The sequence below is a fragment of the Panulirus ornatus genome, chromosome 6 (genome assembly GCF_036320965.1).
Source record: "Panulirus ornatus isolate Po-2019 chromosome 6, ASM3632096v1, whole genome shotgun sequence".
In the NCBI taxonomy this organism is placed as follows: Eukaryota; Metazoa; Arthropoda; class Malacostraca; order Decapoda; family Palinuridae; genus Panulirus; species Panulirus ornatus.
The window spans coordinates 52,002,741-52,020,513 of record NC_092229.1 but is presented as its reverse complement, the minus strand read 5'-3'; the positions used below and the strand labels follow the sequence as shown (position 1 = coordinate 52,020,513).

The 17,773-nt window shown below is 40.4% G+C and overlaps 1 protein-coding gene across 3 annotated transcripts in view; it reads left to right on the top strand.

Moving 5' to 3' along the window:
* The window catches only part of LOC139749231 (limbic system-associated membrane protein-like), a 94,126-nt gene extending 77,499 nt beyond the window's left edge, over positions 1-16,627 (top strand). For all 3 annotated transcript variants that reach the window (XM_071662943.1, XM_071662940.1, XM_071662942.1), the window contains exons 4-8: positions 3,671-3,799; positions 6,753-6,861; positions 9,014-9,197; positions 10,870-10,970; positions 12,728-16,627. In XM_071662943.1, coding sequence (XP_071519044.1) covers positions 3,671-3,799; positions 6,753-6,861; positions 9,014-9,197; positions 10,870-10,970; positions 12,728-12,930 — 726 coding nt within the window. In that variant the 3' untranslated portion in view covers positions 12,931-16,627. The remainder of the gene's footprint in view (positions 1-3,670; positions 3,800-6,752; positions 6,862-9,013; positions 9,198-10,869; positions 10,971-12,727) is intronic.
* Positions 16,628-17,773: the final 1,146 nt, after the last annotated feature.

Genomic DNA, 17,773 nt, shown 5'->3' with positions numbered 1-17,773 from the left:
TCCTGGCATGTCTTTGCGTAGGATCAGCAGACGAGGAGAACGAAAATTTCATAACCAAGAGACTCATTTTACGTTCCACATTCAATATTCTAAGGCAAGTTGCATATCCACCTCTTACATCTTCTATTCATGGTTCCAGTGGTCATTTGGATTGGATTTTCTTAGCCATTTATAGTCTGCTTGTAGAATTTGATTCCCTCCTGCTGAGTGATTGGGTATAGGACTTTCGAGGGAAGGTATAAGTATCGTTTCTCGACCCTACATTTAGCAATAGAAGTGAGGATATGTATAATGGCTTATGTAAAGGAAATACCGTGACTGAGGACGGAGATGCGTCTCAACCTAGGCTGATGGTAAGGCTATGCTACATGTGGTGCTGAGGACAATCTCCACCTGGTGCTGAGGAAAACGTTTCTCCAATATGCCCTGAGGACACGCTGCACTAGATGCAAGGAGATCACTTCAAGTCGATGCAATGAATAGCTCATCAGGGGATGGTAGGGAAACACTTCAGCTGATACTGAGGACCTGATTAAGTTGATATGATGAAGACATTCTATTTGATGCTGAATTCGCTGTCCGTTGGTTTTTAAGGACACCGTCTGGATTATAGAAAGAAAACGATCGATTTGGCATTAATGATTCTGTCTACTTTATTCTGTTGACCTCGCTCAGTTGACATAGAGGAGCCTGTTCACTTCGATCTGTGGAAATCGTCCAGGTGCCATGAAAAACCCTGTCCACTTTCATGCTGTTGACGTCGTCCACTTGACAAAGAACACATTCTCCATTCTGGGTTCGGTCCTCCCTCCGTCTGACATTGAGGACATATTCTCTCTTAAAGCTGGAACACCTTATAGTTGACGGTCAAGACTATTTTTGTTCCAGAGACTTTGGACACCTGCCACAGGTAGTAATCTATAGCATGGATACCTAAAGTATTCAATGAATTTGTAGTTAGTATGGATGGCACATCTAAAGCGCACATACCTACATGTGTAGGTTTATAACAGGTTTGATAACACGAATACAAGACACGTCCTTCGTGGTGATAATCTCCCTCTGTACAGTTCATGAAGAGTGGCTATTGTACACTTTGATGATTACAATTATGTTACTAAATGAGTATTTGAGTACAACAAGAATTAAATGTACCAATATGTACCAAATGTACCAAATGTACCAATTCACCTTTTTTTTCTTTCCATAACGAAACTTTGACGAATGATAATGAAAGTCATGATTGCGCGGGAAGAATATAATCTGCTATCTATCTATCGGGCTTTCAAGATGCCTCACGTTAGAATTGAGGAAGATGATCTTACGTTTTACGCCATTATTGAATAAGGATTGTATGTCTTCTGATAAAGGAACGAATACATGTTAGGCCAGGGATAGTTACATACGAATGCGTAAGGACACACACACACGCATACACACACATAAACACACACAGCCTCTGCCAGTTACCCATTTATCGACCCGTCCAGAGGGGAGGATGAACACCCTGGGTTCATTATAGTAAAAAAAAATCATCGTCGTAAGCACTCCCACGTAAATACTGTCTACCGTTTTCTTTTTGCTTCTTTGCCCCTTTCAAGCTCTCTCTCTCTCTCTCTCTCTCTCTCTCTCTCTCTCTCTCTCTCTCTCTCTCTCTCTCTCTCTCTCTCTCTCTCTCTCTCTCTCTCTCTCTCTCTCTCTCTCCATCCGCCTTGGAGAGAAAATAAAGAGAAGAAAAAACGTACCGAAACAGCACCACGAACCCTCATAGAAAGAAGAACCTCACTCCCAAAGACCATCATCATATCTCCTCCTGGAGGAGGCAGAGGACAACTAGCGTAACTCGATCCAGCAACCCCTATTATCGGATGAAAACACTCCTCCTCCCCTTCCTCCTCCTCCTTCTCCTCCTCCTCTTCCTCCCGATCCCCACCCCCTTCCTTCCATTCCATCCCCCCTCCACTGATAACACAACAGCGTTGATAGCGCCTGGGTTCGTACCCAGATTTTCCCCCAGTGTTTCAAAACTTGGACGAGAGATAGTTGGGTTTTGGTGTATATTCTTGCATGGGGCGGTTTCCACCCCCGTGCAATTCGTACTTCGAATATTTGCCGCATTTGGTTTCAGAGTCTATTTCAAGGGCTCTTATTTTTTTTCTGTTCGAAGAGAATGTTTTTGTGGTATTTCACTTACTGTGAAAGATGTTTCACGCACACACACATTATATATATATATATATATATATATATATATATATATATATATATATATATATATATATATATATATATATATATATATATAATTTGCACAGAATTCCGTTTGCTGCATTATCGAGTCAGCGTCAGCAACAAGTGGATAATGGCCTCATTTGCACACGTCCAATTTCCGAATGTCGTGTATAATGTACCGAAACGGAGCATATATATATATATATATATATATATATATATATATATATATATATATATATATATATATATATGTGTGTGTGTGTGTGCCTCTTGGCTGCTTACTAACATGAAGCACACTCAGGAGCTCCAAGTTAAACGTTGACATACACACAGCTACAAGAGCGACGGGTGACGTAAGTTCTCTGGTGATGATGGTGTGGCTTGATGAATCGTACTTCAATAAGTTTTAAACAAAAAAATCTAAAACATTTTTCTGATCTGTTTGTTACGATGATTTAAAACTTTGGATGTAGTGTGAGGCATTTACAACGAATGTAACTTGGAATTTGAGACGGTAAGAAAATACAAAGAGATGCTTTGTGATATGATAATAAATGAAATTTATATGTCATAACTTTTACCCAGTTATAAAACAGTTCACGTAAGACACGTCGATCCAACAGGCGAATAACTTATCCGTGCTTACTCCACCGCTACAGAATCTCTATCACCTCGAAGAGTGATCAAATGAGTAACCAAATACCAGATTAATCCTCTTCACAGCTGAGGTGTTAGTTTATATAGACCATGGACGTGCATGTAGATATACTAGCAATTGTGCTAGACCGTCACTCACAAATTGATGAAGTGGGAATTGCTTTTGGGACTGGAAACTATTATAAACCGATATCTTGTCGCTCCAGTTGTATGTAACACCCCACACACTGCAGAGAAATAAGAGGTGTTAGACTTTGTCCCACGCAATGACTGGAAGTGACACGTTGTTTTCTCTCTAGAGGCGATGCAAAGAGGTGGCTTGGAATATTTTTTCTCCAGTCGATGCTACCTAAAACCTATGATACTTTCCTGGAAATCCTCTTTATACCATGAAAGACATTTTGGAGTTAGTATACTTAAGTATATTTCTTCTTTAGCCTTCGTCTTAACTTACTGGATCATCTCGAAAAGGTATTCATCGTTCCGAGTTTAATATATTCAAGGAGTTAAACACCATAAAGCGGGAGTGAATGCGCTTTTAAGCATTCATTTGCATTTTTAGAGCCAGTATTGCACTGGTGTTTCTCAAGATTGAAAAAGCATATCTAGGAATTTAATCATCACCATGAATGTAATAGAAGTGATTAGTACACAGACACATCTGGTTACACCAATGATTACACTGATAGGATCTGATATTGATATGCCACTGACAGGGTCATCCACCTGCTAGGGAGGAGATAAGGTTATCTATCTCTCTCTGTATCGTCTCCTGCAGCGGGTGTCGTGGATCAGACGGAAAGACATGCAGCCGCTGGCCATAGGCGAGAACCTCTACACCAGCGACAGCCGCATCTTCGTGTCCCACTCTAGACACTCTCGCCGAAAGGACTCCAGGCACACACAGGTCAGTTGCTCTCTCTCTCTCTCTCTCTCTCTCTCTCTCTCTCTCTCTCTCTCTCTCTCTCTCTCTCTCTCTCTCTCTCTCTCTCTCTCTCTCTCTCTCTCTCTCTCTCTCCCTGTGTACTCCCTCACCTGCCCCTCCACCTATGCAGCCTCAGCCTCTCCTTCCCCCCTCCTTCCACCACCACCACCAGAGCCCCTCAGCCAGGCCCTCCTCCCTCCCTCCCTCCCTCCTCTCCCTCTTTCTACCTCATTACTAATGCAGGGGCCAGTGTTTGTGAGGTGGGCTAGCCTGGTAATTAAGGGAGAGTGCTGGCTCTGTCTCCCAAGCTGGAGGCCTGAGCTAACCTAATGACCAGACGGTATGGTAATGTGAGGGAGGGAAGGAGAGAGAGAGAGAGAGAGAGAGAGAGAGAGAGAGAGAGAGAGAGAGAGAGAGAGAGATAGAGAGAGACTTTAAACATGAGCAGCTTTGAGGTCTGGAGGAGGAGGAGGAGGAAGAAGAAGAGGAGCTGGTGTAAGAGGAACAAGGACCTAGGATGGGGATCAGATTTAATCGAAGGGAAGAATTCTGATACACAGTAGGATATGAATCATGAAAAAAAAAGAAAGATTCAAAAAGAAAGAATGGAAGTAATAAAATCCAGAGGAGAAAGAAAAGAAAGAAAGACAGGGAGACATGAAGGACGAAGGGACACGAGGAAGGACAAAAAGGACGTACGTCAAGGTACGGGAGAAAAATGTGAGGTGTTATGAAGGTGCCAGAGAGAAACATGATATGCTTCCACACTGCTGCAAACGAAGAGAAAAATGAAGCAGTAAAGGTGGTAAAGTTGCCTTAAAGAGAGGGTGAATATATATATATATATATATATATATATATATATATATATATATATATATATATATATATATATATATATATATATATATATATATATATATATATATATATATATATATATATATCCTCCTCCTTTTGCAGAATACTTAGATCACTTTATCTCAAGATGGCTAAGTGTGTAAGAAAAAGATATATTATTTCTATGATTTAGAGATAACTTCCTTCTTACGTTACAATAAATCTTCACTTAAAAAAAATCGCACATCATCCCATTGTGCGATTTAAGTAGGAAGTATTGCGAGGAGGTAATACTGTGTTTATCTGTCTATATGAATTATATTCTAGATCTAAAGTCTTCTGTGTATTTATACAAAGTGTACAATTCTCTCCCAGTAACACGCAAGTTTTGTAATCACAAACACATGAGTGGACTTTATAGTCAGTCACACATACCAGCAGACACAGTAATGGTGACCACCGATAGTTTATTAGTTACTCGAAAGCCTTATCACTGGATCCACTCCGCTACATCTCAGTCGAGGTGTGGAGTATCGACTCCAACTTGTGTACGAAGTTGATACACAACTCAAAGTTACAAATTGCCGCTCACAGTAACAAGCACGTCATGTGCTGAATGGAAGTGTGTGATAGTCTATGATTCCCTGATTCTAATCTTTCATTCCCATGATACCATCCTGTATTCTTATTACATATCTTTTTCTTATCTTTTTCCTGTATCTGTTGTAGCACATGATAGTATTTCTCTGTGTTCACTCATTCGCAATTCATTCATCTCTTTATCTGTGTCGTTGATTAACATTTAGGTTGATGGGATCTTAACTCATCGACAAACTTCATTGAAAATGATTCGAGATGCTCTTGATACATGAGTAAAATAGGCGACTTGACGTCATTGTGAGTGAGACTATTCTCACCTGCAGAACAGAGGGTTCGAAGCCACTACCAGCCACATGGCTCTCATAACGGCTAGTGTTAAAAGCATCCTTTAGATTATTCCTTTAAGAAAACAAATTAGAATTTACCCAATAAATGAAAATCCTGTCAGCTCAAACTAGTACATTTTCCATCAGTTCTATGGCCACATTCACTCTCTATGTAGTGGCTACTATTGATCTCACTAACTAATGCAACTGTCTTTACGTCTTCTATCTTCACCATTTTCCCTCACAAACAACAGGTCCGACGACCCTAACGTATCATGCAATTTCAGCCGTTGGTTCTGCTTCCTTCGGCGGAATATAATGGTACTCCTTACATACATGCTTGAGGAAAAACTCATACCTGTCTCCTCTATGACACGTCCATTACTGGCAATTTCCTGGAGAAACGTATGGTATTAGTGAGTCTGATGACGTAAGATACCTATAGTACTCTGCAGGTGTTGAATCCTTTTATTCTACTCATGAAGAAATTGGACTCCTTCTACTTACCCTCAAAGTACTAAAAACTTTTTACCTGATGTTGGCATAAATGAGCATTTGACCAATCTTCCATACTTGTGAATATCTTATCTACTCCTCAGGGGTGATATGAATTCACTTATCATCTTAAAAGTCAATTTAAACTTCTAGATTACTCCGGGCACACATAAAATCCTTGTCTCCTCCAATCCAAGGAAAACTTCTATTCTTATTTAAGCCATTATTCTCGTAATACTATAAAAGTATTTTCATTTCCTTACAACTTAGATGAAATTCTCCACTTCTTCCAATTTACAAATATGTAAATAAGTAAGATTTTGATCCTCTCTCGGCAGTGCGTCAGTACGTAAAAGAGCCTTTGCTCTCCTGCCGGGAAATGTAAACAGAACAGAAGTGAAACTTCGAGTATTACCACGCTCAACCCACACGACAATATTACCCCCCCCCCTCAACCCACACGTCAACATCACCTCTTCAACCCACACGTCAACATCACCTCTTCAACCCACACGTCAGCATCACTTCTTGAACCCACACGTCAACATCACCTCTTCAACCCACACGTCAACATCACCTCTTCAACCCACACGTCAGCATCACTTCTTGAACCCACACGTCAACATCACCTCCTCAACCCTCATGTCAATACCTTCTTGTTCATCTCCCGCCAGATGTGGTTTCTGCACATGTTGAATGTGACGAAGAGTGACGAGGGGGAGTACGAGTGCCAGACTTCTACTCATCCACCCATGTCCTTCATGACTTTCCTCAAAGTCCAAAGTAAGTAGCCAACGAGTCACTTAGAGTAGGAGTTAAGCAAGCATAAGGGGGAAGGGGGAAATTAGAGAAAGAGGGAGAGTATGATTAGCTTATCCTTGATCTGTCTCTCCCTCTGTCTAAGCTGTAGATGGGAGGAGAGTTTGTACACCAAAGAAAGGATTCAGGATCCCATTTGAGTTCCTCAAATCCCCAAATACCAAGACAAACTTTTCCAGCAAGGCAATTGGTTCATTATGCCCGAAGAACAGTTGCTGGAATTTGAAAATACCCTGCATCAACAGTAAGGGAACACTAGAAATACTAGACATTTTTAGTTAGGGAACATTGTAGATGCTGTACATCTTCGTTCAGGGAACGCTGAAGACATCTTCAATAAAGGAACATTAAGGCCAAATTCAGTAACGGAAAACACACGTCATTCTCAGCAAGGTAACACAGGAAGTCATGCTCGGTAACATTAACATAGGAGTTATCCTCAGTTAACACAGGCGTCATCTTCAGCTAACACAGGAGTCGTCATCCTCACCTAACACAGTCGTCATCCTCATTTAACACAGGCGTCATCTTCAACTAACACAGGCGTCGTCATCCTCCTCCAGTCTATCCAGTAGCGTCAGCCCAGCCACCTGGGAGGAGAGGCCTCAGCCACTGTGTGTGTGTGTGTGTGTGTGTGTACTGCCAGATTAACAGGTTTGCACAGACCACTACAGCCAACACGAGGGCTATTCATGAGCACACTGCAACGTGTACAAGTGGCGCGGGGCTGTGTACGCATGGCGGGGCCCGTGTACACACGCGGGAGTTTCAGGAGACTTGGAAGTAGTGTTGGTGCCCATCTACCATTAAGTAGGAATGCATATATATATATATATATATATATATATATATATATATATATATATATATATATATATATATATATATATATATATATATATATATATATACATATATATATATATATATATATATATATATATATATATATATATATATATATATTGCCGAATGTTTCTGCTATCTGGGTCATGATTTTAACTTGACTGCCTCTTTATTTTAAGGTCAAATATTCAGCGTATTAAGAAGCACAATTGGATATTATATCACTTTCTGAACCACACATACACTTGGTATAATGTACGTACCACTCTCAGAAGATATGTGTTTGAGTCTTCCATAAAGAAGCTTTTTTACCCACGAAGCAAATACTTTGAAACTGCGCTTTTCGGTTTCGATTCTATGACTACATGTTTTGTGGGTTGGAGCCCATACTTTTTTCATTGTCACAGAATTCAACCCATTTCCTCACCAATTCAGTAACTATATTGGGGAATCGTAAAATATCTGAAGATATATATATACGTAGGTTGCAATTATTTTCCCTATAATGTCAGAGATCCAACAAGAACATTCTTTACGTTGTGGCCTAATGGCTAATGGATGTTAGACTATTTCTTTCCATCTCCCATCATTTTTAATCCATTTTCTTTCTACTGGTTGGCGCGGTCCCATTCGCCCTCCGGTACTTCAATCATAATTGAATTTGGTTTTCGATTGACAGAGGGCAAGACTTGCTCTACCAACAAAGCTCTATGTTCTTTAGAAGAATAGAATTTTCATATCAAGGCTTAACTTCTATATACATTTTTTTTTCGCCCACGTGCAGAGTAGCAATAATGGTTTGTTTTTCGGTTCTCCATTCGTAGAATTACCGCCCATCAGCCAAGAGGAAGAGAAATTGCCTCGATAAAGGTGTTTCATTCGCATTCTTAATGAAGGTTTTATTGCCGCGGTGATCGTAAATTTCTGCTATCTCCGGGTAGCGGGAAGGATATTGTCACTGTAGATTACAGTTGCTTAGTGAAATGTGCTATTTAGTCATAGGAATGAAATATGCACACCCACACACACACACACACACACCCACACACACCCACACACACCCACACACACACACACACACACACACACATATATATATATATATATCAATAAATAGAGCATAATACCACATCTGCTTACTCTTGCTCTGACTTCCTGCATGTCATTATACCAACCTTGAATATTACCATTCTAACGAACGACTGAAATCTAAAGTATTTACAGCTGAGTCTTAGAGGTTGACATATGTGTGTCTGGTTGGTTCCTTCAGCCGCCCGTAGCGAGATGCAGGGGCCCGGGGAACGTGTAGTGGCCGCGGGGAGTGGCTTGAGATTAGTGTGTACCATAAAGGACACCTCTACTCCCCCAACGTACGTTTTCTGGTACCAGAACGCCAAGATGATCAACTACGACGCTGACAGGGGAGTCCACATCACCCCTGATAAGGAACACAGGTGAGACAATAGTAAAGGATTCGAACCACTATCTTGGTGTGGAGTTTTCCCATACGAGCACGTAAAGGATTCGAACCACTATCTTGGTGTGGAGTTTTCCCATACGAGCACGTAAAGGATTCGAACCACTATCTTGGTGTGGAGTTTTCCCCTACGAGCACGTAAAGGATTCGAACCACTATCTTGGTGTGGAGTTTTCCCACAGCTACGAGCACGTAAAGGGAACTGACCCTGGGTCTTTCGTACTCAATCCTGTTGGCATTAACTTGCCATTTCTTCTCCAAATCTTTACCCATTGGCCAAATGTATTATGAATCACACATATCTGCTGATATATCCCTTGAAATATACCAAAGCAGGTATGATATGGATTATTCTTTGATATCAGGGTTCCTTTTGTGCTCTCCCAGAGATAAATATAATATTGTTATCTTAAACCACACAATATTTGTAAGTCCTGCAAGATATAATAAAGTGGGCATATTTCATAGTATTTTTTCCATTACTTCTGTCTTATATTTCCTATGGAATAGATATCCCTAACTTTGACAAATTTAAGTAACAACATGGATGACTGGAAATATATTAGTCAATACAGAATGTTACATAGATATCAAACCAATATTGAGATATTTCATTTTCACTAGATCACAGAGATTGGCATGTAAATTAGATAAGTTAGATACACTTTGGCCACAATAGTGATACAAGTATGACCCGGTTATGGCTGGCAACCCGCTAATAATTCAGATTATTCTATAATCCTCTGTTATGTAAAACAGATTTATATTCATCAGCAATAATATCGCCACTGTAATCGACTCAATGCATTTTACAGAGTAAATTTTAGAATTAAATGACTTGAAAACCATTCATGGTTTAATTATTCAGCCAAAAACACAATTTGTGTCTTTTACACACCTTCGTGAAGGTATTGTTTTTGCACAGGATTACATAGAAAATATTATACATTTCCAAATAAGGAATACAGTAGATGGACTACGGCCTATCCATAGGTCTGTATGCCAAACTCATTACTGAAAGCAACTTCACCGTACTGTACAGAATTAAATGAAGTCCAGATTACATCTATTTTTGCACTATTTCTCCACGAAAAAAAGTTTCGGAAATGAGTATAACCTTATAACCAAACTGTTTGGTATTTCACCATCGTATAACAGTCTAGTTAAACCACATACTATATCAAAATCTCGGCCAGCCAACTCCTCAGATATCGCTTTACAGAGAACCTGTTATCATCCTTCTAAGATCATATCCTGACCTGCCTCACTCTTACAAGACGCCATGACTTGTTTGCCTACCTCGAGATAAGCTATCTTCCTCTGTTTCATCTCCCGATAACATATCATTCCTTATCTTGGTCTGATACGACACAGTAAGGTAACGCCCTTATCTATGGCATACCCTGAGGAAACAGTACCCTTTGCCTATCACATACCTAAGACGGCAATCGAGGAGAGACAGAGAGTATCACATTTCTCAAACGAGAGCCGAAGAGGGAGATAGAGAGACAGAGACAGACAGACAGACCCAGCTTCCTAACTTTCACCACCCTAATCTGCTTAAGCCTTAAGAGACACACCAGGTGCAGTCTTATAACCTCTCATACCCTGAGGCGTTAATCTAATCCCTTATCTAACCTCTGCTTCAGTATCCTGACGGTGTCGGCAGTGGCAGACGAGCACGCCGGGAACTACACATGCGCGCCGGCCAACGCCAGTCCTTCTTCCGTCCTGGTACATGTTGTCGTAGGTAAGGAAACATAGAAGGGGGGGTCGTCCCTCACTGCAGGGGTCGGCTTTCTTGCTGGTATATCGCTCTCTCTCTCTCTCTCTCTCTCTCTCTCTCTCTCTCTCTCTCTCTCTCTCTCTCTCTCTCTCTCTCTCTCTCTCTCTCTCTCTCTCTCTCTCTCTCTCTCTCTCTCTCTCTCTCTCTCTCTCTCTCTCTCTCCCTACGCCAAGGTAGGTCTCTGAGGGTACAGTTATGGAGAGAAAGGTGAGGTTCTTGGGCTGCAAGACTGATGAGAAGTGAGTGTCTTGGGCTACAAGACTGACGAAAAGGTTTTTTTAGTCTACAAAATTCATATAATCCGAGTTTCTTGGTATATACATTGCAGATGAAAGTTGATTATCTTGGGCTACAAGAATGATGAAATGTGAATTTCTTGGCATATCCTGGTAGTGAATGAAAGCGATGACGAGTGTATTTGAGAGCATGCAGGGAATTATGAATTTATGTTATGTTACAAAATAGAACGAGATATTTCTTTCACTGTTGATGTTGGTATGAGCTTCATTTTGATGCAATAAAGGCCCGAGGTGATTACATGAATACTGTAATGCTACAGACTGCAGTTGTTTTAGTTGTTCATATCATAATAACTGCTATTTATGCTGGAACTACTAAACATAACTATTGACTTCATTATCAGTCTCACCATCGATACTTCTCGTTGTACTACTACTACTACTACTACTACTACTACTACTACTACTACTACTACTACTACTACTACTATTGCTACTACTACTACTGCTACTACTACTACTACTACACTACTCCTACTACTATAACTAATGCTAATAATACAACTACTACTCCTACTACTATAACTAATGCTAATAAAATCCCCTACTACTGCCACTACTAATACTGCTACTACTAATACTACTACTACTACTACTACTACTACTACTACTACTACTACTACTACTGCTACTAATACTGCTACTAATACTGCTACTGCTGCTGCTGCTGCTGCCACTACTGGATGGTAATGCCCTAATTCTGTGCACACCCACAAAGCCTTTCTGTGGTGAGAAAATTCTCTACATTCTTCCATGTTTTCCCTTCCAAAACAGATGGAAAAATGCCCCTATAGTCTTTTTACGGCGAAGTAGAAATATATTCCAGTGTACATTAGGTTGAGCGAGGAGCAGTTTGTAAAAGAGAGGGGGTAAACGAATGAAGAAAAACAAATTATGAAATAATAGGTTTTTAAAAGGCCCCATTAATCATGTTACTAAATTGTCCTTCATCCCTACCTTAATCACCACTTTGCAGTCTCATAAACTCCCTACTTTCCCTGAATATAGAGGAGTATATGAGATGCTCATTATTCTCATAGGTCCTCCAACGTCAACACGCAGCTGCCACCCTAAAACCGTAATCGACATTAATCATTTCCCAGTTTTCAGATATTTGCCAAATGTCGGTCTTGTATTCTCTTACTTGTTCTTTGATTCCCTTCCTATCTCCTATTGTCCTCCTCTTCCTATCTACCATTTTCTTAAAGAAAAGGAGTCGATCTACTTCCTCCTTCTCTCTCTATTCGTCTTTTGTCTTACCGTAATATCTTGACCTCCTGGTTGCAGTCGACTCGAAGTTCAGAATCCCAGCTCTTCCAAGCGTGACAACCACACCCTAACCATCCCTTCCATCCATCAGGTCCCCCTCTCTCGCCCTCATTTTCCTTTCATTCATTCCTTCCTTCCTTCCTTCCTTCACAGAGACGACGGAATCTGGGGCCACAGGTCGCCGAGGCCAGAAGGAAGCGGAGGTAGCGGAGAAGACGCCGGTGAGGCAATTGGGGGTAAAGACTGCCTCTTCGGCAGGTGCCCGCGCCCTCTCCGAGACACTGGCACTTCTCCTGCTGGTTGCCATCATCTTCGACGCCCTCACGTACCCAAGGGTCTTCCAGCGTAGCTTGTAGAGCGCCGGCGGCGGCAAAGCAAGGCCCCCTCCTCCTCGCCCTTCATCCCCGGGAGGGGGGGTGTTCTTCGAAGTGCCGATGTGATAAGCCTTGGTGTGCATTTCTGGCAACAGTGTAGTGCTTAGCGCCATATAGTCCGTATACTTTCATATACTGTGGGGGATATAAAAAAAAATAATACAGCTGTATATAAATACAAAGTATATATATATATATGAAATAAAACTAATCAAGGAAAAAAAACTTGTTTATTTGCGATCTCTGTGACGGTTGTGCACGTGTGTACATTAATCAGTGTGCGTCGACTTTCGCATATGACTTGGACGCTGTGGAAGGCTTTGAGCTAGTGGACAGAAAAGGAAAACAATAAAAGTACTCTGGACCTTAGCGAAACACTGACTTGGCTTTGCCCCACTACACATAAGGGGCGCAGAGAACCAAAGACAAATCCTGAAGTTCTACGCCATGAATTCCTTTTCTTTCCTTACGTTCACTTTTAATCAGGGGCTTGGACTTGATAAGTGCATATGGTTCTTCTCTTTTTTCCTGCAGTGGTGATTTTCCTCATAGAGCCAGAGGTACAGAACTACTACTATATGTTCAAGGAACGTTGATCCTTCGATCTCACGTGATGGTGGCCACAGTAACACCCCGTGAACTGGGAGTGAAACAAAAAAAAAAAATAAAGTGTCGATGTTTTTTTCCTGTGTAGCTCGTCATAATGAACGTGATATCAGTGTGGAATATACATTTCAAAGTGTATTAATTGGAAGTCTGTTGTATTCATACAATGTATAATACCTTTTTACACAAAAGGAGTTCCTATTGTATTTAAACAGTATGAAATGCGGGAGTTCAGCCGGGATTTATAGTCTTTAGTACAAGAGTTTTTACAAACCTCCAGTCTGTGAAGTAGTCAGGACACCACAGAGCACAAACTGCTCTGTCAAGTGCGCTGAAATACAGAGCGACCTAAACTGTCCCTCTGGAGGAATGAGAGCACTACCATTTGACGAAGAGTTCCCTTCTCTAGAGAGAGAGAGAATATGGAACCATCAGAGCTTTGCGTGTTGATAATGACGCTATGTACAAAGACTTACGGAACTGTTACACTTTGTTGATGATGATGATGATGATGATGATGATGGCTATTGTTTGTGCCGTCGGGAAGACTGGCGTAAGAATAGATCGAAAAGGAAAAAGAATAGATAATAACATATTGGTTTAGCATCAATCATGTCCTTCATAGCATCTATGTATATGTGCGTCTCAAGACTGTGTGTTTGTACCATAAAACCTTTACTGAAAAGGATTGCACAGAAAAAAAAGAGAAAAACGAAAAAAAAAAATGCATTCATGGATGAAAGTGTGGTCCAGATGAAGAAGAGAACTTACCTGTATCTCCTGAAATAGCTTGTGCTCGAAAATATTCTCAACTGAAATATATTACCTCGGGTAATAGACGGGGACTTAATTTCCAGTGTGTGCGTGTGTGTGTGTGTGTGTGTGTGTGTGTGTGTGTTTGGTGAGGCACCTAACAACCTTGCTGAACACTCTGCTAACACCAGCCTGCATCACCTTATTGAATCTGCTGTGCGACAAGACACAAGACTTCAAACAACCAGTTCTCGACAGTCATCCATCCTACGCTAGAAGGCTTAGAATATCTTAAATTGCGACGCAACTTGGAGCTGAAAGAGTCATCATATTACTTGACGGAAATGGATTATGGTTTGGAGAATTCATAAGGTCGTTGAGACACTAATCCTGGTCAGGAGGATTCGATTACTCTTAATGAGGATTTGATTCTACCATGAGGATCTATACATCTCTTAAGGGCATAGTCACTTTGGTCTAAAATATTCACCACTCCCTCACAGAGTAGATAACTTTGTCTAGAATGTCCTCTAGTCATTTCTTTTTCCCCCCTTTTCATAACCAGTTGTAGGAGAGGACTTACGAATGCCTTAAAAGACAATTATATTAGTCATCATATTTTTCTTGTTGTCGAGAAGCATTTGTTTTCCTCTATACAGGAGATTATTCCCTACAAGCACTACTTGATGAAGGCCATTAACAATCTTTGTTCCTTTAGGAAAAGTCCTCTACATTTACGCAGGTGACACAGAATTATATCATAGAGTTTTTCTGATGTTTATGATGAACCATCAACTACAGAATGGACAGTGAGGGTTATTTGTCTACATTGTATCGTGTTTAGAGGAGAAATCAAACACTTCAGGTACATTTTTCTACGCGTAAATAACAGGAGACAAGTTTTAGGCAAAATTTACATATATATCATCTTGTCTGGGTCTGGAGAGGAAAATCATGTGCTTAACCACGTATCTATTTCAGCTTGAGAGGCATAGTAAAGCTTTCTGGGGATATCTATAAGTATCAAGCTTAACTATCAAATGTATATGTATAAAGAAAACTTACGTGAATCCAGATGACAGAACAAGGTTCTCAGGGATGATTCTTAGGATCTAGACGTACTGATAAGTCAGGTCTGGAGATGTAAAAAGCCCTTAAGGGATTGATCCTCTTGTGCAGAGACCTTAAGAATGCCTCCGATCCTGATTACATGGAAGTGATGAGAACTCAGTTGTGTGGATATATATATATATATATATATATATATATTACAGTTATGTCTATCATTGTCATTATTTCTGTTAGTCTCTCCTCTATTTCCACTGATATTTCATTTTAATTCCAGATTCAGCTGAAAAACAATCTTCCTTATGATAAATTCTCTACATGCTGTTTTTCTTCTTTTAATAGAATATGTAAAATAACAAGCCGAGTTCTCATTCATTCCCTTTTGCCAGTGTTAGCTGAAGATAATTCTAAATGAATTTTGCCACTGTTTTTCACGAGCATTCACTCTCTAATTAGCTTTTTCTCTCTTTTATCATTTGATATTATGAACGATGAATATGTAAAGTAACGAAAGAGGAAGAGTTTATATACACACTGTTATGGATTACTGCTGGCCTAGTGTACGTTGCTGACCATGGGTCTCGCACGCCACCGTGTATAATCAGCTTGGCTAGGACGCAAGTACCAGTACTGTGTGTGTGGGTAAAAGCTCCCCTGATCAGGTGTGTGTGTGTGTGTGGGTAGGGGAGGAAGGTGGGCAGGCAGAACACACCCAGGCGCCAGCATCTCTCAGGCACTATCCCAAAGCCCTGACCACTACTGGTGAATGACCACTTTTTGCAGTCCACTTGGTGCATGGGATGAAGGATATGAACGACTTGCAAGTCACCATGATCTCTCAATAGGCACTGTCCCTTAGTCTGGCCTTAACTGTAGTTGGACTTTGGCACAGGTAATTATGGTGGAGACGCTGGCATTATCTCCCTACATATGGCACTGTCGCATGATCTGGCCACAGGGGTGTGAGTGTGGACAGTGACACACTCCTCGGCTTGGCCGAGACACAGGCACTGTCTCAAAATGACACTTATCATCAACCATTTTCATGATTCACTCTCTCATGTTAATTGACGCGATATTTGAAGGACTAGAAATAATGGAGAAATAAAGAGAAAAAAAGAAGATAAAAAAACCAATTCTAGATGTTACAATTTATTTTTATGTTTAAAGTGTTATCATAGCATCAAATGTTATATTAGGATGTCATTGTCCCTGTTTTGTATGATAATATATTGGAAAATAAAACGTCAAGTGCTCACACTGTGTTTCACTAGTACTACGAAACGAATCTTTCTAAGATTCGAGACAGAGAAAGGAACATTTTCAGCATTTTTCTCTGTCTTAATGGGGCAACGTCTTCCAGGATTTAGTTAAGTTATATTTCTGCCACTGTCTCATAATAATGAGATCTTATGAGTCTCCAGTATGGTGGACGGATGGTGGGAAAACATGGGTTTTTTTTCAGGTAAGGAACTGGATGCAAAGGTGGTAAAGGAGTTGAATGAAAGAGGTAAGACTTGTGGAAATAGGAGGGAATGGTTTTGCATGAGCTGTGTGGTGGTGGAGGGAGGAGACTGAACGAAGATCACAAGATGAACGAAAAGGTAAGTATATTTGAAAGTGGAAGTATATTGAGTAAAAGTAAATGATTCATGATAATCTGCTCTAGTTTTTTTTTGGACACATTGTTTTCAAAAGTACAAAGGATTCAGGTTAATTTGTTGCCTATTGATCACTCGCCCTTCGATCTTTTCATTGCGCTGGCTCTCGCAAATATCAGAAATAAGGAAAATTATTCTCTTTTAAACACATTATGTTAATCATACAACAGGCCATTCACATGACATCGTACCATATGTATTTTTCAAGGTACTGACGTAAAGAAATGCAAATATCTGACGTCGCATCGTGTGTAAATCTGGATGTTTCAAAGTCAAAATGATAACGTCAGTAAAGTGTGTGAAGCTTGGGTAAGAAACCAGACTTTACAGAGGAATTTTAGAAGACTAGCAAATGCAAATGAGTACCATGTATATATATATATATATATATATATATATATATATATATATATATATATATATATATATATATATATATATATATATATATATATAGTGTGTGTGTGTATGAGAAATAGACATTTTTCTTTCTCTTGTCGGTAGTTGGTGATGGGGTAATCAGAGACGAAGAATGGCCCAGGTCATTCAATTATTGCCATAGAAAAAAGCTCGCGAGTGATGTTGACCGAAGCAGAGTGTAATTAGGTCTCGTATGACTTCGGGCGAGGCGCTGCCCTTCTCCCTGGGGCCACCCAACCCACACCAGATGGCGTAGACACTCTCATTGAGCTGCAAATGATCAGAGGATCATAGATGATCAGGCAGGAAAATCATCA